Below are 22,638 nucleotides of genomic sequence, written 5' to 3'. Positions count from 1 at the left end.
TGCATTATATTTATCAGTATTTTATTCTAGTTTTGTCCTAATATTCCATTATGGTTTTAATTTGCATTTCTCTAATGGTTTATTATGTTAATCCTCTTTTCATGTTTATTTGCCACCTACAAAATCTTAGGTAAAATGTCTGTTAAATATTTTTGCTCATCTTTTCATTGTATTGTTTTTTAAAATTGATGATTTAGAGGGTTCTTCATATCTTCTTGGTAATGGTCCTCTTTGAAATGTTTTATTTGTAATTTTTTTTACATTGTAAGCTGTGTAATCCTCATATTCACATGAATTCTTACCAAGAAGTTTTTAATTTTTATGAGATCAGTTTTTATTATTGTTTGCATATATTGAACCAACCTTGTATCCCTGAAATGAAACCTACTTGATCATGGTGTATTATCTTATTCATAGGTTTTTTAAATGCAGTTTTCTAATATCTTGTTGAGGATTTTTGCATGTATGTTTATCAGGAGCATTGGTGTTTGGTTTCCTAGATGTGTCCTATATGTGTCTTTGTCTGATTTGGGTAGCAGGGTTATACTAGATTCTTAGAATTAATTTCAGGGGAAATTTCAATTTTATGGAATAATTTGAGGGAGACTGGTGTGTTAGTTCTTCTTTAATGTCTGATAGAACTCAGCTAAGAATCCATCTTGTCCTGGGCTTTTTGTTGTTGGTAGGCTTTTAATTGCTGTTTCAATTTCATTTCTGGATATTGGTTTGTTTAGGTTTTCTGAATCTTTTTGGTTCAATTGGGGTAGGTCATTTGTGTCCAGAAATTTGTCATTGTTTTTAAAAATAAACAGAATTAGAGATAAGAAATGAGATGTTACCACAGACACTTCTGAAATACAGAAGATCATGAGAAACCATTTTGAAAATTTATATTCCTATAAACTATTTTCTTTCTAGTTGTATACTAAGTGTTAATAACAGGTAGTTACTCATTCCACTGTATAAGTGTTTTGTCAACACTGTTCTAGTTAGCTATTCAGGGTCAATACCTCTTTATAATACATTTTGAATATGGTTGTATTTCCCTGAAAGATATTTTCTGGGATTTCAGTAGGAATTACATTAAACCTATTTTGGCTTATTGCATATGCATATTGATTTTTTTCATCCTACAAACATGATATGACTCTTATGTCTTCTAATACATCTTGTATTAGCATTTTGCATTTTGCATTTTCAGCATACAGATCAGGAACATGTTTTAGGAAGTTTGTAGTATGTATTTCCCTTTGTGTGATATTGTCTTTGGGTTTGTCATGTGTTGCCTTTATAATGCTGAAATAAGTTCCTTCTATCCCTAGTTTCTCCAGTGTTTTTTTTTTTAACATGAATGGTTGCTGTATTTTATCAAAGGCCTTTCCTTCATCTATTGAGATGATCGTATGATTCTTGTTCTTATTTCTGTTTAAGTGATTAATTATATTGTAGATTTGGGTCTTTTCTCTCTTTCTTTGGTTAGTTTGGCTAAGGATTTATCAATATAACTTGTCTTTTGGAAGAACCAACTCTTTGTTGTGTTGATCTTGTGTTGTTTAAATTCTCAATTTCATTAATTTTAACTCCGATTTTTATTATTTCCTGGTCTTCCATTGATTTTGGAATTTGTTTGTTCTTCTTTTCTAAGACTTTGAGGTGCAAGATGTTTAATTTTTGGAATCTAATTTTCTTTTAGTGTAGGCACTCAATGCAATCAGTTTTCCTCTTAGTATTTCTTTCACACAGTCCCAGGAATTTTGATATGTTGTATCTCTGTCTTCATTTGTTTCTAATAATTTCTTGATTTCTTCCTATTTTTTCTTTGAATCATTCTTAATTTAAAATATTGTTTAATCCCCATGAATTTGTGTGATTTCTGTTATTTTTCTTGGTGTTCTAGTTTCTTTCCAATGTGATACATGGAATTATATAAGTTTTCTTTTTTGTATTTGCTAAAACTTAACATTGTAACCTAGAATATGGTTTGTTTTATAGATGCTTCAATAAGCTGCTGAGAACAGAATAAATTCTGCTGTTTTGGGTGGAATATTTTATAGATATCTCTTTGGTTCATTTGATTTATAGTATTATTTAAGTTGGATTCATTTTTATTGATTTTTATGTCTTGGTGATCTGCCTGTTGGTGATGTTTGTTGTAATTTCCCACTATTACTGTATTGTGGTCTATCTAGGATTTAATGTCAAGAAGTATTTTTTAATGTAATTAGGTGCATTGACATTTGTTGCATATACATTGTCATTATTTCTTCTCTTTGTATTCCCTTTACCATAATAAAATGGCCCTCTTTGTCTTAGCTTTTATGACATCTTATTATGATTAATTTTTGCTTAGAATCAGCTTTTTCAGATAGGAGAATGGATATTCTGGCTTGTTTTGAGATTCTGTTAGTGTGTGGCTTTTCCCCGCTCCCATCCTTATATATTCGGCCTGTGAGTGTTCCTACCTATGAGATCTTGCAAAGAGCATATGATTGGATCTTTTCTTTTTAAATCAGTTATGGGTTTTTAAAGAAATATATATTTTTGGTTATTCTTTTTAGATACACATGACAGTAGAATGTATTTTGATATATTATACATACATAGAATATAATTTATTCTAATTAGGATCTCATTCTTGTAGTTGTACATGATATGGAGTTTCCCTGATCATGTATTTATATATGAACATAGGAAAATTATGTCTGATTTATTCTATTGTCTTTTGTATTCCCATCTCCTTCCCTTCCTTTCATTTCCCTTTATCTAATCCAGTGAACTTTTGTTTTTCCTTCCTCCCCACCCTCTTATTGCATTAGTGTCTACCTATCAGAGAGAACATTCAGCCTTTGGTTTTTTAGATTTGGCTTATTTCACTTAGCAGGATAGTCTCAAGGTCCATCCATTTACCATCAAATGCCATAATTTCATTCTTCTTTAAGGCCGAGTAATATTCCAATGCTGATCCATTATATTAATCTCTGTCTTTTGGTCGATAGGGGGATTGTGGTTGAACTCAGAGGCACTTGACCACTGAGCCATATCCCTATCCCTATTTTGTACGTTTTAAATTTAGAAACAGGGTCTCACTTAATTGCTCAGCACCTCACTTTTGCTGAGTTGGACTTTGAACTTGCAATCCTCCTGCCTCAGCCTCCTAAACCACTAGGATTACAGGTGTGCATCACTGTACCCGCCTAATCTCTGTCTTTTAACTGGGAAATTGATACCATTCATATTTAGTATTATTATGGATGGTGTTTGAGAATTACAGGCTAGCTGCTCTAATTTCACTGTTCAAGCATGAAAATGAGTGACATTAGCACTGTGTGGGCAAGGAGCCTGGGAGATTTACTCCAGAAATCCCCAGCAACAAATTTTGTATTTAAAAATTTCAATTTTATCAGCTTGTGAATGGGCCACTTTCTTCTTTGCATAAGTTTATGCACTGCTGGTCTCAGTCTTTGTTGATTATCTGTTGTTCACTTGATTTGTAAATATTTTGATACCAGGTTTTGAGACAATTGCTGTGTAAAATAGGAAGAAACAATTGTAATGGTGCTCTGTGTGAAAAGAACTTGCTGAGTGCCTTTACCAAAGCTGCAGAGTGTGCAGTTGAATTATTCTCACTGGTGAATAACAACAATTTTGCCCTGCAAAGATGTTATGATAGTTGTCTATGATTATAGTTAAGTGATTCTGCAAACATATCATTGAATTCTAGAATGAATTATGACTCTACTTGGGTTTAATGAAATTTCTGATATTGCTGAAATTTGCATATGTACATGTTTTTCAAAGCAAGATCTGCTGGTGAGAGGAAATGATTGGATTTATTATGGTTTATAAATTAATTAGTGGTATATTTAATTCTGTACATAAATTTATAGCAAGTACATACTTGTCAGATCAAACTACAAAAACAGACTTTCAAGTCTTGATGATTCCTTGTAGACACTGGGTCTTTTGAGGCCATTACTCTTGCCTACTACTGCTTAATCACATTAGTAGCTCTGTTCCCCTCTCACCCTCCTCACTGTTGAGGTTATACTATATATAACCTCACTCCTTTATACTCCTTATACTATAACTTCAGTCCTTCATGATAAGGTCTGGCCTGTGGCACTAACACTTATCCAACTCCTTCATCTTACAGAAGGAGAAACTGAGGATTAGAAGGCATTTTTGAATAGTGTTTGTTAACTATTATGACTTGGTATGGAATTTTTAAGTACCTTATTTTAAATCATTCATTTTAGAGGAAGTCAGATCCTTATGACAAAGGAGATAAGACAGATAACATTCAAATGAGGAACTACTTAATAGTTTCTGAATTTTGCTAGGTAGCAGTCTACACCATGCATTAGACCTTTTATTACCTCTGGGACATAACCAGATCTGAATACCTTAAAGTCTTATAACCTAAGCAATCCATAACATTAATTTATTAAAGACCTGAAAAATTCTTAGGGGGAAAAAAGATTTTCTTCCATGTTAGTTCCAAGTAAAGCTTTTGTATTTAGTTCTGTGAGCCATAGACCAGTCAGTGTTTGTGTATGATGTAAAGAAGGGTTGAAGTTAATTTTTCTCCTGTGAATTTTGGATTCCTTTAGTACCATTAGTTGAAAAATTGTTCTTTTCTCATTGACTTAACCTTCACAACTTTGTCACAATAAACTGAGCATATGTAATATTTCTGGACTGTCTTCTGTTTCTTGACCAATATATCATCTTTGCTCTAGTACTAAACTTTAGATTACTATAGTATTAAACCAAGTTAATCTTTAGCTTGGGGTCCTCCTAGAGGTGCTGGCACAGGAGCTTCATCACTGGTTGCTATGGATTTCTCACCACCCGGTTCTTGTACATCAACCCAGGGGCCTGAGACTGCATGCTCAGAGGGTGCTGGGGTGCTGTATTGCGTCTGCTGGCTCCTTCTGTTGGGTGTAGGAGCACAGGATGCTGGGCTCAGGGCCATCTCTCTGACTGCTATAGAATGCTGTGCACTTGTTTTCCTCTATAGTGTTTTCTTTAAAGGAATATAGAGCCTGGTGGCTGTTTGCTAAGCTTGGAACTTGTGATTGTGACCTCTCTGTAGGTAACCTGTGCTGCAGAAGCATCACCTCCTGCCCTGCAGCCAAGGAAGGTTGTTAAGGTACTATTACTGTGACTCTCTTGGTCAGCTGTTCTTTCACTACTTCCTTAATGGACTATGGAGGGATTGGACGTTCCTGCTTATGTCTCCTCTGCCATCTTCAGGCTCCACTTGCTTGCTTCCTTTCTTTCTTTTTTTATTATTATTTTTGTACTGGGGATTGAACCCTGGGGTGCTTAACCACTGAGCCTTTCATTTTATTTTTTATTTAGAGACAAGGTCTCAATAAGTCATACTTATTGCTCCATGTGGACTGATTTTTACCATTCTATCACATATCATTTACTGTGGTTTTCTGTTCTTTGTGTTAACTATTTTTGTTTGTATGGATCTAAAATAAAATTTTCCCTTATTTTTCTGTGCTTTACAGGGTTTTCTTTTCTTTTTTACTCTTTAAATGGTTTGGCTTTGTTTTAACAAATATACTTGACAGTAGTACTGTTAGTTTATTTTATCCTCCTAAAAAATGCAAGGAATTTAAATGCCTTTTTTAACTCGTGATCTGATTTCTTCTTTAATTGTTGTTTTCTAGTATTTTAGTTCTGTTTTATTGATTTTTTCTATTTGATATCAAAGTTATTTCAGTAGGTCATTGACTTCTTATATTAAACCATAATTTTATGTGTTTATTTGCTTTTCTTTCCTTCTTGCATTCAGGTCCTTTGTTTTCTAGTCATTATCTTTTAGAATTTATCATGCTTCCTATTTCTGCAGAAAAATTGCTCTCCTCAATTCAAGAAGAATTTCAGCCAGAGTCCTTTTTAAATTGCCTTTTCACCATTTGCATTTCTGGAATTTCTAATCATTTTATTTTGAATTGTCTATTGATTTCTCCATCTCTCTCATACTATTCTATGGTTTTTTCCTAGTTATGTTTTGCGTTCTGAAAAAAAAATTCACATACTTCTTGCATTTTATTATTTTAGCTCATTTGGACCTACTTTTGTTTAGTCTGTCCATTGAATTTTTTGAAGAATTTTCTTCAGGTAAATTTATTATTTTAGAATTTTTATTTTTTGTTCACTATTAAGATCATTTTGATGCATTATAATTTTATATATAGTGCCATTTGTTGTTACATATTCATTATTCATGTATATAACATAATTTGTTCAGTTTTATTTCCTAGTACTTCCCTTTTCTTTTCACTTTGCCCTGTGATGAAAGTAAAAGGGAGATCATTAGAGCTGGAATTACAAGTGTATACCACTGTACCCAGTTAGTCCATTGAATTTTTAAGCAGGTTTTTTTTTTTTTGTTGTTGTTGTTCATATATACTTTTTTCTCTTTTATGATATAATTTTACTTTTTCATGTTTTTATTCCATTTTTATGTCTATATTTAAAACATGCTTTACATCATTTTTATAAAACTTACATTTCATTATCTTGTATTAATCTGGCTGTTTGTTGTCTCTGGTTATTTCTTCATTTTATCATGTTCTTCATAATTCAGTTGGATGAAGTTATGAGTATTAGACTTTTATTGCTAGATAGCTGGTTTGGTCTAGGCATGTGTATATTTCTGTACAGTTTCATCAAGTGTCCATGTTCCTATTTCCCTAGTGCTCCAGGGTTGTTCTCAAGCAAAGGCAATTTTTATGTAAATTTTTTGGCCTAGAATTTCTGTTAGAAAAACTTCAAATCTACTTGAAAGCAGACAATTATGTAGGAATTTACAGAGGTGTTTTTGGTTCCCTTATCCCTCTATTTTTCACCTTTCCCCCACCTCCTCCTTCACCATCCTACACCCCAGCTGACACCGAGAGCTTTCCTTTTTTTCCCCCCCAATTTTGTAACTGAAAAAATTTTCATGTCCACTGTTTTACTTAGAGTCTTACTCTCTTTTTACAGGCTTAAGGCTTTTCTCCGTTTTTCTTTAGGCTGATAAAATTGTAACACCTTGGAATACTGAGATTGACATCAAATGAATTAGGGACACAGCTACTATTAGGTTTGTAGTTTTCTTCTCATTTATAGCTCTTAAGTCTTTTTCTTCCTCTTTATCTTGCTTTCTACTTCTTTTTCCCTACCTCCCTCCCTTTCTTTTTCCCTTCCTGCCTTCTTATCTTCTATCTTTCCTCTTTCTATTTCTTTGTAAAAATATGTCTACACAAGATTGTTCTGTTGTGTTCAAATAGGTCATTTTTAGCACAAAGATTTCTCAAAATACATGGTATACCACCTAGTTAGAAATGGAAGTACCTTCCTGTATTTTAAAATATTTTTCTCCATGTTCACTCCTTATCTATTTTGATGAGCTATATATTACTAAGAAATGTTAATACATCAGCTTAGATATCTAATCATTACAAAATATAAATAATAAATTTTCTTTAATTTTTCTTCTTAAGTGCCTTTTTTTAAAATGCAAGTTTCAGTTCATGTGCAACAACCACCACTTCAGTGGCATCCATTGGTAAAGACTGGATTCTGTTTTTTGCTTCAGGATTTTGTAGTCCCCACATTACAATGTGGAAGTTTTCTTTCCTCAAATCCTGTAGTACTTATACTTGATAGGAGTATATTCTAACTTTCATAAAATTAAAGTTGTTTTTTAACCCTTTATTTTCTTCATCAAATCTTTGGTTCGGCTTTTAAACTTACCTCTGTCTCAGAGATCTCTGCCTGATCCACTCATAATTGAGCATATTATCCCTGTTCTGATGTTTCTAACATTAAAGAGACAATTTTGAGTTTTTATAATTGTTTTCTGCAGTTCTCCATTGAGACATTTTATATCTGGACATATTACCTCTCATTCATTTCCTGAGAATCAAGATCATTTGTTTTATTTTATGAAAATTTACATGTCTTTTTTATTCTTACAAGATACCTTTAAGCTTCCACTTCTTTTTACTTTTTAGTATTAATTCTAATCACACTTGGAGATATATAATCATTTTTCCCCAGGAATTCCCAAATACAGGAATTACGCAAAGGTGTCCAAAGGACTCTTATATAGGTTTAATATTTGTAAATCTTGTGTATATTAGTTCTCACTCAGTGGAATTATAACTCAAGTTAGACTCTGATCTTGTATAATGTATAATTTGTTCCCTACCCAGAACTAGGTAGTTGTCTTCTAAGTTGGTTTGACAAAACTAGAGTAAATACTGAAACCTTTCTAGTTAATTTTATTTACTGTCTATACTTGGCATGGCCAGTGGAAGATTATGGTATTTAATATTATTTGTTCAACTTCTCCATACAAAAGCACATGTTTTAACTACTACTCACTTTTGAAATAGCAGCAGTTGCTTTTTCAGTCCTGTGATCAGTGACCAGTTGTTGTAGAACATATTCTTTTTATATATGTTTCTATAAAGTTTCTTGGGGGTAGCAAGAGGAATAGAGTGGACTGGTAAATCTCTTGTTTATTTAGTCATATTCATTATCACTTAAACAAGATTACTAGTTTATTGAGATTGTTTTTATAATTATGTTCTTAAATCATCCAGATTGGTTTAGTAAGTTTACTTTTGCATTTGGAATCCTTATCCAACTCATAGACTTCTTCAGCTGTACTGCTTGCTAACCCTATGTCCTAATAATTTCAGGTCCTAATTATTAACCCTACTCAATATAAAAATGTTAAGTTAGTGATTTACAAAATTTATGACCTTCTTTTCATTTATATTGGGAGATCTATCCTCCTCTTCCTTTTAGAGGGAAAATAGGGAACAATACTTTTATTTTTATCTACCAGATTTTCTCAATTCTAAGATCATTGCTTTATTTTGCTTTTGGTACTGGGACTTGAATCTAGGAGTGCTTTATCACTGAACTACATCCCTAGTCCTTCTTATTTTAAAATTTTTTGATAGGTCCTTTTTAAGTTTCTGAGGGTCTTGCTAAGTTGCAGAGGCTGGCCTTGAACTTGTGATCTTTCTGCCTCAGCCTCCTGAGTTGCACCTAGCAGTTCATTGATGTTTCTTTTTTCTTTAATTTTTTTTCTTTTTCTTTTTTGTATAGGATTTTAGGAAGCTGAATGATTTATGAATGTGTCTCTATGAAACTTACAAATTGTATTTTCACATTTAAATATAATTAGTTAAATAAGCATTCACATCTATTCTTAAGTATGTATTTAAATAAAATTTGTGTTTGATCAAGTAAAAATCAATGGATTTCCCCCATATTATCAGAATAACAAAAATAACATTTAAACAGTGAAAAGCTATGAAGTAATTGAATAATAGAAAAGACTTGTATATTTACAATCAGTTTAGTGTGTTGAAAAACTATTTGTTATTATAGAAGTTTTCATGGAAGTATGTACTTTACAAAATATTTAAAGAACTCAGAAAAGTTGAAGTGTACCACTAGTGGTTATAGATGAACCTGTTCTCTGTGCTTCTGACTGGACTGTGGGTGAAAGTTAGTGTGGCAGAATGGAGGAGAACTAACTATAGAGGGTTTGAATCATAACCATGCTTCATGTTTTTTTTGTACAGATCTTATCACTTATAGAAAAGTATAATCTTGTTTTTGATTCATGAGTTAAGCTAGAATATATTACAAACATAAAGGTAATTATAGAACAGAATGATCTCCTAAATATTTTATAAACTTATTTTTTAGATGCAGACCTAAAGATTGTAATAGGTGTTGAATTTTCTCTTGTTCTTAAACCTAATTTTCTTTTTGAAAAGAGTGAAGGGGGTGCCAGAGAATATACTTCTTAATGATTCTTAAAATATATTCCTTTATGTTTAATTTCATAGAATACATTCAATTTCAAGCCACTATCTTGATTTTTCTCTGATGTTTTTTCTATGTGCTACTAAAAATTCAAAGAGAACAAAATGTTTGATTATATATTCAAATGGTCTCTTTGTGTTATTTAAGAAAGTACCTTTGGAGGTATATAGGTGACATCTTTTTAGTTTTACATGTGTTATTATTGTATTCATATCCTATGAGTGCAAGATAAAATAAACACCTGAGGCTGTTTTATCCTGCCTCTGTCTTCTCTGTTCTAAAATTATATTTATTTTTGGCTAATATTTTTTCATATTTTATTTTTATTTTAGGCTAAAAATCTCATAGAGAGATTTTTTAATCAACAAGTAGAAGTTCTAGGCAGACGTTCAGATCCATTGCCTGAAATATACTACATTGAAGGTACTCTCCAAATGGTTTGGATCAATCGCTGCTTTCCAGGGTATGGAATGAATACCCTGAAGCATCCAAAATGTCCTGAATGCTGTGGTATGTAATGAACTATGATTTCATGTTGTATATTGATAAAAATTCACTTATTTCATTATGCCTAAGTGAATGTCTATCAGTTTTTTTTTTATTGTCAGCTGTATGTTTTTTTAAATTTTCAAGGTAGTATGTTTGAGGAGGGTGTGTGAATCTAAGATGTAAAGGAAAAAAGCTGGCTTAATTTTGACCTTGGTATTACTATGACAGCAAAGGTTCAATGGCTTTAGGCAGTTATCTGGGAAGAAACAAAGATAATAGTCATAAGTTACTTTAGAGTTATTTACCCTAGATATAACCAAATGATATATGTTAGAAACTGTTATCAGTGAGTTTAATTTTGTGTAGTCTAGAGTAGGTAGGGAATTTTGTGGGTTTTTTTCCTTTTAGAAATAAGTATTTGAATTATTTTATTATAATTTTTTTCTGACTTTTGATACTAGCACTAAAGGTTCTTAGTCACTCTCTGACATTCATCTGTCTTCATCTTTATTATAGAGGAATTCTATAAAAGTGGTTGCCTTTGTATTAAAAGAATTTGCATTTTTGTTATCAAGAATTGAATGGGTCAGTTAATTTCTAGTCTTAAAATCTTCCTATTATTAATATTGCTAAGTCAGTACCTTTTTTTCATCTTTTTAAATTTGTTCTCCTGTTTATCCAAGTTAGATTAAAAATCTTTTCATATAATTGAGCACCAAGTGTTCTTTTTACTTTTGTTTGGTTAGATTTTGCTTTATTACTTTTTTCTTCTATTGTTTTTGTTTAACTATATGGAATTTGACAAAATGTATTAAAATTGTCTTAGAAAATACAACACAAATTTAATAAATAAATTACTTCCAGATGGAAACTTTGTAACTATTTTGACAATAGTGATATTGTGTATCAGTGTAGCACAGATAAGGATAAAGAAAAGGCTAGAAATAACAAGGAATGAAAGTGGAACATAGTAGTTTATCTCTCTATTTATATGCAATTCTATTTGTTTTCAGTAAAGACTTTAATGCTAAATTAAAATTATTAAAATATTTACATCTCGAGGAATTTTGATTTTTTTTAAATTTTATTTTATTTCTACATTATTTTGTTGGTACATTACAGCTTTACATCATGATGTGACTTGTTGTTATGTATTGATACATACACACAGTATAATAATATAGTTTGGCCAGTATCACTCCTGAGCACTTCCTCACTTCCTCTTCTCCTCCCTTACCCCCTTTCCTCTATTATACTATCATGTATAACTAATATTTAAAAATCTATAAAATATTAAGAAATTACTAAAACATATGGAAAAAAGATAATCCCAGAGAATGGTAAAAAAATCATAATTGATTTGTCTCCCCCCAAATTAGTACCCATAACATATTAAGAATATTTTTAAAAACACAAAACCAAAATAAAGGGCAAATGATTTGAATAAGTACTTTACAAAAGACTAATTCCAAATGACCAAAGAATATCTGAAAATAAGAATTTATGTTTAACTTTATTTTAAGCAGGTACAATGGAAGAGGGCAAATAAGGGTGAAAAATGGATCATGCTAGGAGTTCAAATGGGGAAAAACCACTCTGGAGAGTAACTAGGTTGAGGTTAGTGCTTCATTAATTAGATTGTCAAGAAAGGCTTCTCTCAAAAATTAAAGGAGCAGGAGATTATGCTGTATTTCTATTTTGTGTCCTATATGTGGTGTGTGTGTGTGTGTGTGTGTGTGTGTGTGTATCTGTATGTATGTGTTTATACATTTTCATTTAAACTTACCACAATTAAGATACTATATTTATAGAGATCTTATAGATATTTTACTTAGCTTTATATTTAGGCACCTGATATTCTTACTTTCTATTTTTAAATCATTTTTAAATTAAGAAAAATTGCAAAAATTTTAAAGAGAATTCCTATATACCCTTCATTACACGTATCTTGATTTTAACACCTTAATAACATTATTATTATTATTATTATTAAATTAGGGTATTAACATTAATATAGTACAACTGATTAGACTATAAAAATTATTCATATTTTGCCAGTATTCCTAATAATGTCCTTTGAGGACCAAGATTCAATATAAGATATGATATTTACATTGCTTGCATCTCTATAATCAATTGGAGTTTCTGCTTTTCATGACCTTGACACAAGGAGATTTATTTTGTAAGATGTATCTCAATTTGAATCTAGTTTTCTCATGATTAGGTTCAAATTTATGCATTTTGGGCAATAATACTTCACATGATATGTCCCTTTCCAAATGTCATTTCAAGAGATATGTGTTATTTAAACATCTTATTACTTATGATGTTCACTTTGATGAGTTAAAGTCATATCTTCCAATTTTTTTCATTTTTATCCCTTTTTTAAAATTAATTTCTCATTGGGAAACTCTTTGAGATATAAAAACATATGCATATTCATCACACTTTGCCCACGAATTTTAGCATCCAGTGACATTTCCTTCTTATGATAATTCTTTGTTTTATTTTGCCCTAGTGGTAATTATTCATCCATTTTCCATCACTGTCACAAAATACCTGAGATAATCAACTGATAAAGAGGAAAGGTTTATTCTGGCTCACAGTTTTGGAGGTGTCACTCCATAGTTGGTTGGCTTTAGTGATGTGTAGTACATTGTGTCAAGAGCTCAGGGCAGAAGAGGCCTATTCACTTCAATAGATATTACAAAGCCTGAGAGACGGGAAGGGGCCAGTATCCAAATGTATCCCGAAAGGACATACTTCAAATGACCTAAATATCTCTCACTAGCCCTACTTCTCAAAAGTTCCACCATCTCCCAGCAGCACCACAGACTGGGGACCAGTCTTTGAGCACATGAACCTTTGAGAAGTACTGCTGATCCAAGTATAGCAACCAATTTTTATGTTCATCATTACATGTTTTTGAATGTAATTCTCTAAAGGACAGCTATCTTCTCTCTAGTTTATTTTTATTTATCAATATAAGCTTATGAATGTATTCTTTTGTTGTAATCCATTGCTATAATTATTTATTATATTATTCAAATTATCCAAGTTTTGCCACTGCACATTCCCCGAAGTGAGATTGTATATTTACTCAGTGTGCTTTTATTTCTTGATCACTTTCTTATTTTATGGCACTGTATGATGTTCCAGGTCTGTATTCTAATTATCCTGCCCAAACCCTTTCCTCAGCTGTATCTCAAGGAACACTGCTCCTTTTTTACTCTTGGGAAGGAAAACATTAAATATACATTTTTTAGTATGTTTTTTAAATTAGAGCTTTGCAGTTATGCATAGAGGTTGAGGTCATACCAACGAAAGATACCATTTTAATCAAGTGTAAAATTCAGAGGTATAAAGTACATTCATAAAATTGTGCACCCATCATCACCATCAATTTAAGAATGTTCTCACATCCCAGAAACAAACTCTTCTTGAGTTAAATAGTAACTAGATTCACTCTTTTCTCACCTACTGCTAATAGTTATTCTACTTTCTGTCTCTTTCAATTTTTTACTCTAGGTAACTGATAAATGGAATCTTGTAGTCCTATGAATCTGGCTTATTTCAGTTAAAATACTTTCAGGGTTCATCCATGTGGTAGAATGCATTTGAAATGAATTCCTTTTAAGATTGAACATGTATATGCCACAGTTTGTTTATCCATTCATCTGTTGATGATGGATATTTGAGTCATATCCATCTTTTGGCTCTTGTGAATAATGCTGTGATGAAATATGGTATACAGTTTTCTGTCCCAGTACCTACTTGTACACATCTTTGCCTTGATATCTAAAAGTGAAGTTACTGGATCCAATGGTAGTTTTAGGAGAAGCCAGATTCTTCACAGTGGCTGCACCATTTTATATTATCATGAGTAATGCACAACAGTTTCAATTTTTTCCATCTCCTTCCCAACACTTTGTTATTGTTTGTTTTTAAAATTATTCTAATGAATGGGATGTGTTATCCATTGTGGTATTTATTTATATTCCCATAATGATTGATAAATACTGAGCAATCTTATATGTTCTTATTTTACATTTCTATATATTTTTTAGAGAAATTTCTATTGAAATCTTTTTTCTGGTTTTAAAATTAAGTGTCTTTACTTTTACTTTGAGTTCCATGAGTTTGACATAATGCCCTATCAAATATATCATTTGCAAATATTTTCTCTCATACTTTGTTTTTTCAACTCTCTTGATTATACCTTAAACACTGAAATTCACTAAGTTGTAAATATTGTTGAAGTCCAATGTATTTTTTCTTTTATTTCTTATTCTTTTGGTGTCACACCCAAGAAGTTAATGTCAAATCTAATGTCATGAAACTTTGTTCTTATGCCTAAAGTTTTAAAGCTTGAGCCTTAAAACTCTAGGTATGTTATTCATTTTGAGTTAATTTGTATGTCTGATACAGGTAAGGGTACAGTATAACTAATTTGCATATGTATATCCAATTTATTGCAGCACCATTTGTTGAAAAGGTTACATTTTACCCATAGCCTCTTTGTTAAAAATCAGTTGAAATTATTTGAATGGTTTGATTTGAGCTCTCTATTCTGTTACAGTGGTTTATATGTCCCCATCTTTACACTGTCTCAATCAATGTAGCATTGTAGTAAATTTTGAAACCAAGATGCGGGAGTCCTCTAACTTGTTCTTTGTTAAGATTATTCTGGCTATTTAGGGTCTCATGAGATTCCAAATGAATTTTTAATTGATTTTTTTAAATGCACGAAAGCAAATGCATTACAATTCTTATTACACATATACAGCACAATTTTTCATATCTTTGTATATAGAGTATGTTCATGCCTATTCCTGTCTTTATACATGTACTTATTTTTTGCATTATAATGCTTATTACACATATATATCACAATTGTTCATATTTCTGTTTGTATATAAAGTAAGTTCACACCCAATTCGTGTATTCATACATGTTCTTTGGATAATGATGTCCATCACCTTTCACCATCCTTGCTGATTCCCTGCCCTCTCCCTTTCCCTTCCACCCCTCTTCCCTATCTAGAATTCATCTATTCCTCCATTCCTCTCCCTCCCTACCCCACTATGAGTCAGTCATCTTATATCAGAGAAGACATTCAGCATTTGTTTTTTGGTGATTGGCTAACTTCATTTAGCATTATCTTCTCCAATGCCATCCATTTACCTGCAAATGCCATGATTTTATTCTCTTTTATTGTGGAGTAAAATTGTATATATGCCACATTTTTTATCCATTCATCCACTAAAGGGCATATAGGATGGCTCCACAGTTTAGCTATTGTGAATTGTGCTGCTATAAACATTGATGTGGCTGTGTCCCTGTAGTATGCTGTTTTTAAGTCCTTTGGGTATAGTCCGAGGAGAGAATTAGCTGGGTCAAATGATGGTTCCATTCCCAGTTTTCCAAGGAATCTTCATACTGCTTTCCATATTGGCTGCACCAACTTGCAGTCCCACCAGCAATGCATGAGTGTACCTTTTCCCCCACATCCTTGCCAACACTTACTGTTGTTTTGTCTTCATAATAGCTGCCATTCTGACCGGAGTGAGATGATATCTTAGAGTAGTTTTGATTTGCATTTCTCTAATTGCTAGAGATGATGAACATTTTTTCATATATTTGTTGATTGATTGTTGATTGACACTTCTGAGAAGTGTCTATTCAGGTCCTTGGCCCATTTATTGATTGAGTTATTTGTTTTTTTGGTGTTTAGATTTTTGAGTTTTTATATACCCTAGAGATTAGTGCTCTTTTTGATGTGTGAGGGGTAAAAATTTGCTCCCAAATTTTAGGATCTCTATTCACTTCATAGATTTTTTTTGGCTGAGAAGAAAATTTTTAGTTTGAGTCCATCCCATTTATTAATTCTTGGTTTTATTTCTTGTGCTATAGGAATGTTATTAAGGAACTTGGGACCTAATCCCACGTGATGACGATTAGGGCTTACTTTTTCTTCTATGCATAGTCTCTGGTTTAATTCCTAGGTCCTTGGTTCATATTGAGTTAGATTTTGTGCATAGTGAGAGATAGGATTTAATTTCATTTTGTTGCATATAAATTTCCAGTTTTCCCAGCACCATTTCTTGAAGATGCTATCTTTTCTCCAGTGCATGTTTTCGGCACCTTTGTCTATATATAAGATAATTGTAATTTTGTGGGTTAGTCTATGTGTCCTCTATTGTGTACTATTGGTCTACCAGTCTTTTTTGGTGCCAATACCAAGCTGTTTTTGTTACTATTGCTAGGTAGTATAGTTTAAGGTCTGGTATAGCGATGCCACCTACTTCACTCTTCCTGCTAGGGATTGCTTTAGCTATTTTGGGTCTCTTATTTTTCCAGATGAATTTCTTGATTGCTTTTACTATTTCTATGGGGAATGCCATTGGGATTTTGATCAGAATTGCATTAAGTCTGTATAGTGCTTTTGGCAGTGTGGTCATTTTGATAATATTTATTCTGCCTATCCAAGAGCAAGGTAGATCTTTTCATCTTCTAAGGTCGTCTTTGATTTCTCTCTTTAGGGTTCTGTAGTTTTCATTGTATAGATCTTTTACCTCTTTCATTAAGTTGATTCCCAAGTGTCTTTTTTTTTTGAGGTTATTGAGAATGGGGTAGTTTTCCTCATTTCCTTTTCGGAGGATTTGTCATTGATATACAGAAATGCCTTTGATTTATAGGTGTTGGTTTTATATCTTGCTGAATTCATTTACTAGTTCTGGAAGTTTTAAGGTAGAGTTTTTTGGGTCTTCTAGGTATAGAATCATATAGTCAGCAAACAGTGCTAACTTAAGTTCTTCTTTTCCTATACATAGCCCTTTGATTTCTTCTGGACTTATAATTGCTGTGGCCAGTGTTACAAGAACTATGTTGAATAGAAGTGATGAAAGAGGGCATCCCTGTCTTGTTCCAGTGTTTAGAGAGAATGCCTTCAATTTTTCTCCATTTAGAATGATGTTTGCCTGTGGCTTATTGTAGATAGCCTTTACAATTTTGAGATATGTTCCTGTTATCCCTAGTTTTTCTAGTGTTTTGAACATAAAGGGGTGCTGTATTTTGTCAAATGCTTTTTCTGCATCTATTGAGATGATCTTATGATTCTTTAAGTCTATTGATGTGATAAATTACACTTTTTGATTTCCGTATTTTGAACTAACCTTGCATCCCTGGGATAAATCCCACTTGATCATGGTGCACAATCTTTTTGATATGTTTTTGTATTCAATTTGCCAGAATTTTATTGAGAATTTTTGCATCTATGTTCATTGGAGATATTGATCTGAAGTTTTCTTTCTTTGATGTGTCTGCCTGGTTTTGGAATCAGGGTGATATTGGTCTCATAGAATGAGTTTGGAAATACTCCCTCTTTCTCTATTTCCTGAAATAAATTGTAGAGTATTGGTAGTAGTTCTTCTTTAAAGGTCTTGTAAAACTCGGCTGTATATCCGTCTGGTCCTGGGCTTTTCTTGGTTGGTAAGCTTCTGATGGCATCTTCTATTTCCTCACTTGATATTGGTCTGTTTAAATTGTGTATATCTTCATGACTCAATCTGGGCAAATCCTATGACTAAAGAAATTTGTCGATGCCTTCAATGTCTTCTCTTTTATTGGAGTATAAGATTTCAAAATAATTTCTAATTATCCTCTGTATTTCTGTAGTGTTTGTTGTGATATTACCTTTTTCATCATATATGCTGATAATTTGAGTTCTCTTTTGCCTTCTCTTTATTAGCCTAGCTAAGGGTAGGTCTACTTTGTTTATTTTTTCAAAGAACCAACTTTTTTTGTCAGTTTTTTTCAATTATTTCTTTTGTTTCTATTTCATTTCTGATTTTAATTGTTTCTTGCCTTTTACTGCTTTTGCTGCTGATTTGTTCTTCTTTTTCTAGGGCTTTGAGATGTACTGTGAGGTCATTTGTTCTTTGACCTTTTTTTTTTATTTTAAGGAATGAACTCCATGCAATGAATTTTCCTCTTAGTACTGCTTTCATAGTGTCCCAGAGATTTCGATATGTGTGTCTAGGTTCTCATTTACCTCCAAGAATTTTTTACTCTCCTCCTTGGTGTCTTCTGCAACCCATTGTTCATTGAGTAACATATTGTTTAGTCTACAGGTGATGGAGGAATTTTTATTTTTTATTTTGTCGATGATTTCCAAGTTCATTCCATTATGATCTGATAAAATGCATAGTAGTATCTATACTTTTTTGTATTTGCTAAGAGTTGTTTTATGGCATAATATATGATCTATTGTGAGAAGGATCCATGTGCTGCTGAGAAGAAAGTGTATCTGCTTGATGCAGGTTGAAATATTCTGTATATCTCAGTTAAGTCTAAGTTTATTGAGGTGTATAGATTCTTTATTCAACTTTTATTTGGAAGATCTATCCAATGGTGAGAGAAGTGTGTTACAGTCACCCAAGAGTATTGTGTTGTGGTCAATTTGACTCTTGAACTTGAGAAGAGTTTGTTTGATAAACATAGCTGCACCATTGTTTGGGTCATATATATTTAGGATTATATGTCTTGTTGGTGTATGGTTCCCTTGAGCTGTATATAATGTCCATTTTTATCCCTTTTGATTAATTTTGGCTTGAAGTCTACTTTATTTGATATGAGGATGGAAACCCCTGCTTGTTTCCACAGTCCATGTGAGTGGTATGATTTTTCCCAACTTTTCACCTTAATTCTGTGTATATCTTTTCCTATTAGATGAGTCTCCTGGAGGCAGCATATTGTTGGGTCTTTTTTAATCCAATCTGCTATACTATCTTTTGATTGGTGAGTTTAAGCCATTAACATTTAGGATTATTATTGAGACATGGTTTGTAATTCCAGCCATATTTGTTTATTTTTTTATTTAACTTGACTTGGTTTTCCTCTTTGATTAGTTTTTCCTTTCGTGTAGTACCTCCCTCTGCTGATTTTCATTGTTGTTTTTTTATTTCCTCTTCATAGAATATTTTTCAAAGAATGTTTTATAGTGCCGGTTTTCTAAGTATAAATTCTTTTAACTTTTGTTTATAATGGAAAATTTTTATTTCATCTTCAAATCTAAAGCTTAATTTTGCTGTGTATAAGCTTCTTGGTTGGCACCCATTCTCTTTCAGAACTTGATATATGTTGTTCCAGGATCTTCTAGCTTTCAGAAAACTCTGCCATTGTCCGATTTGGTTTTCCCCTACATCTAATCTGATTCCTTTCTCTTGTGGCTTTTAAAATTCTCTCCTTATTCTGTATGTTGGGTATTTTCATTATAATGTTTCTTGGTGTGGATCTGTTGTGATTTTGTACATTTGGCATCATGTACGCTTCTTGAATTTGGATTTCCAATTCATTCTTCATGTTTGGAAAGTTTTCTGATATTATTTCTTTGAATAGATTGTTCATTCCTTTGGTTTGGACCTCTATGCCTTCCTCTATTCCAATAACTCTTAAATTTGATCTTTTTTGCTCATAGTTTCTTACCATTTTCACTGTGTGGTCTATGTTCTTTTCAAGATGATATATTTTATCTTCAGTGTCTGATGCCGTATCTTCCAAGTGATGTTTTCATTTGAGCTTTTAATTTGCTTTTTTATTTCTTTCCATTTCAAGGATTTCTGTTTTGTTTTGTTTTTTTTTTAGAACCTCTGTCTCCCTGTTGGGGTGTGATCTTTTGCTTCTTGGATTTGTTTATGTAGCTCATTGTCAAAGTGATCTTTCACTGCTTGTATTTGTTCTCTTATGTCTTCTTTGAGTTCACAGAACATTTTAACCATGTAAATTCTGAAATCTTTTCCTGTAATTTTTTCTGCTGTAGCTGCCAATGATTCTAATGATGTGTTATATTGATTTGTTTGTGGTACTTTCTTCCCTTGTCTTTTCATGTTGCTCGTGTGTCTTCCTTTCTAGCTCCGTAGGTCTGGTGTGTTATTGTTTTTACCCTATAGATTTGTAGTACTCTTGTAGGGTTCCAAGATCTCTCCTTTGTGGAGAAGGACAATGTTAATAGATCCCAATATCAACAATACATCACCTAAGAACAATTTGTTGTTATGAAGACATTTACAGTTTAGTCTCAATGTCCGGGAATGTTGGATTCATTATTATTTATTTAAAATATAAACAGTAGTTTCATAAAAAGGTTTACAGTTTTTGGCAGTGGACAATGAACTGGGGGTCAGGCATAGGACGATATGTGGAGAGGGAAATATGTGAGGGTATATAGTTAATATATCTTAGGAAATGTGAAAGAGAAATCTAATGAAGAGAGTTAGTCGCAAGGGAATAGACACGAAGTACTTTAGGGTAGGCAAGTACATGGGCCGATAGTAGAGTACATAAAACACACACACATATGCATTTAGAAAAATACAAGATGTGAAAATAGTAAAATATGGGGGGGGTGAATGGAGAAGAAAGAAAAAAGGGAAAAAAAGAAAGAAAAAAGAAGAAAAAGAGGAAAAAGGGGGGGCTTATGCAACTCCTCTATAGTATATTATTCAGGTGACTCAGTCCTCAAAGTCCTATTTCATGCAAAGTTCTTGGTTTTACATATGTTGGGGATGTGAGGGCCAGAGGACAGAAGGGTAGAAGAGAAAGAAGAAGAAGAAGAAAACAAAAACCCGAAAGAAGAAACCAGGGTTGTTGCTAGTTTAGAGATCCGTTTCTTTCCTGCTTCTCTTCTCATCCAGTAGGTGGGGTTATCTGTTTTAAGCTGCTGTCTCTGCCCTCAGGATAGTATAGGTAACCAGGGTGAGAATACTGCACCTGCTCAGATGGAGATCTAATCTGAGAGTCACGCCCCCAAATATGGCGAGAAAGATTTTCCAAGATGGAGTCGGTCTGCTTCCAGCGCCAGGGTGTCTGGTGAGGTTGGGGGAGCTGGGCGATCGCCTTGTGTTTTGGATAGATAGCAGCCAACTGTCCTGTGTGGGAACAGATCACAGTCTGGAGTTCTGCAGAGGTGCTGATAGGTGATTCTGCTAAGCCACTTGAGAGCCATGTGTGAGCTAGAACTCTGCAGACTTTGGATCCAGAGTCCAGAGTCCTACTTGAATGCAGAGGCTCTGATTTCTGCATGGGGACGGGGGTCAGAGTGTTATTGATTTCTGTGAAAATCCACTAGATAGGGGTCCTCTCATACTCTCTGAGATGTTATATTCTGACTAGGAGAGATCTGGGTCACATATCAAAACAGGATGCTTCCTCTTTTGGCCCCACATCTTGAAGTCCTTTATATGAATTTTTGAATGGACTTTGCTGTTTCTGCAAAATCCTGATGGCATAGGAAAGTTAGGTCAGATTCATTCCATTTCTTAAACGACTCATGTAAAATTTAAATAACTCTCCTCTCATATATTTAATACTTTCATTGTTTTCCCTGTCTTGGTATTTTTTAATCCTATTTTGCACACTTAAAATTTTTTAACAGGTAAATAGTAATATGTTTGCATGATAATCTGTCAATAAATAAAATTTTACCTGAAGTGACTCCTATAGCTTTCTTTGTCGCACAGCATTGACATACAGTTAATTACATATTGAACTTCTACAGTTTAATTGCTTTGAGGTATATATACTGATGAAACAATCACTTTGGCCAAGATATGTGTTATGCACTGAGCTTTGCTTATGCTCTTTTTTCATGAACTTCCTCAATATTCAGTCCCATACAAATATTCATATACTTTGTATCACTTTAGATTTGCATACATTCTTAAATTTTTCTATAAGTGGAGTCATGTAATATATACTCTTTGTCTGAATTTGTTCACTCAGCCTGATTGTGAAATTCATCCATATTGTTACATGTGTTAATAGTTCCTCTCTTTATTGCTGAGTAGTATCTCATTGTATGGCTATACCACATTTTATTTATTTATCCATTCACCTGATGATAGACATTTGGGTTGTTTCCAGTTTTAGGCCATTACAAATAAAGCTGCTATGAACATTCCTGTACCAGTCTTTGTGTGGACATATGTTTTCAGTTCTCCTGGGAAAATACCTATGACTGTGATTGCTGGGTCATATGGTAAGTGTATGTTTAACTTCATAAAAAACAAAACCAAATCATTTTTAATGTGGCAATATATTTCATATTAAGTCATCTCAAACATGAGCTAGAAGTTCTGGTTGCTCAAAATCTTTTCCAGTTCATTAGGTATTGTCAGTCTTCTTAATTTTGGCAATTCTGGTGTATGTTTGTTATGGTACTTTTTTGTGGTTTTAATTTTTATTTTCCTGACTATAAGATATTTTGAGCACCTTCTCAAGTTTATCAGGACTCTT

At 32.7% G+C, this 22,638-nt stretch overlaps 1 protein-coding gene across 2 annotated transcripts in view; it reads left to right on the top strand.

Moving 5' to 3' along the window:
* The window catches only part of Zpbp (zona pellucida binding protein), a 92,338-nt gene that overhangs the window by 45,238 nt on the left and 24,462 nt on the right, over positions 1-22,638 (top strand). For both annotated transcript variants that reach the window (XM_076864567.1, XM_076864559.1), the window contains one exon: positions 10,188-10,365. In XM_076864567.1, the coding sequence (XP_076720682.1) occupies positions 10,188-10,365 (178 nt within the window). The remainder of the gene's footprint in view (positions 1-10,187; positions 10,366-22,638) is intronic.

This window comes from Callospermophilus lateralis, chromosome 1 (assembly GCF_048772815.1).
Source record: "Callospermophilus lateralis isolate mCalLat2 chromosome 1, mCalLat2.hap1, whole genome shotgun sequence".
NCBI classification, from domain to species: Eukaryota; Metazoa; Chordata; class Mammalia; order Rodentia; family Sciuridae; genus Callospermophilus; species Callospermophilus lateralis.
Note: the sequence above shows the minus strand (reverse complement) of the source record. Positions and strands in the feature narration are given on the sequence as shown.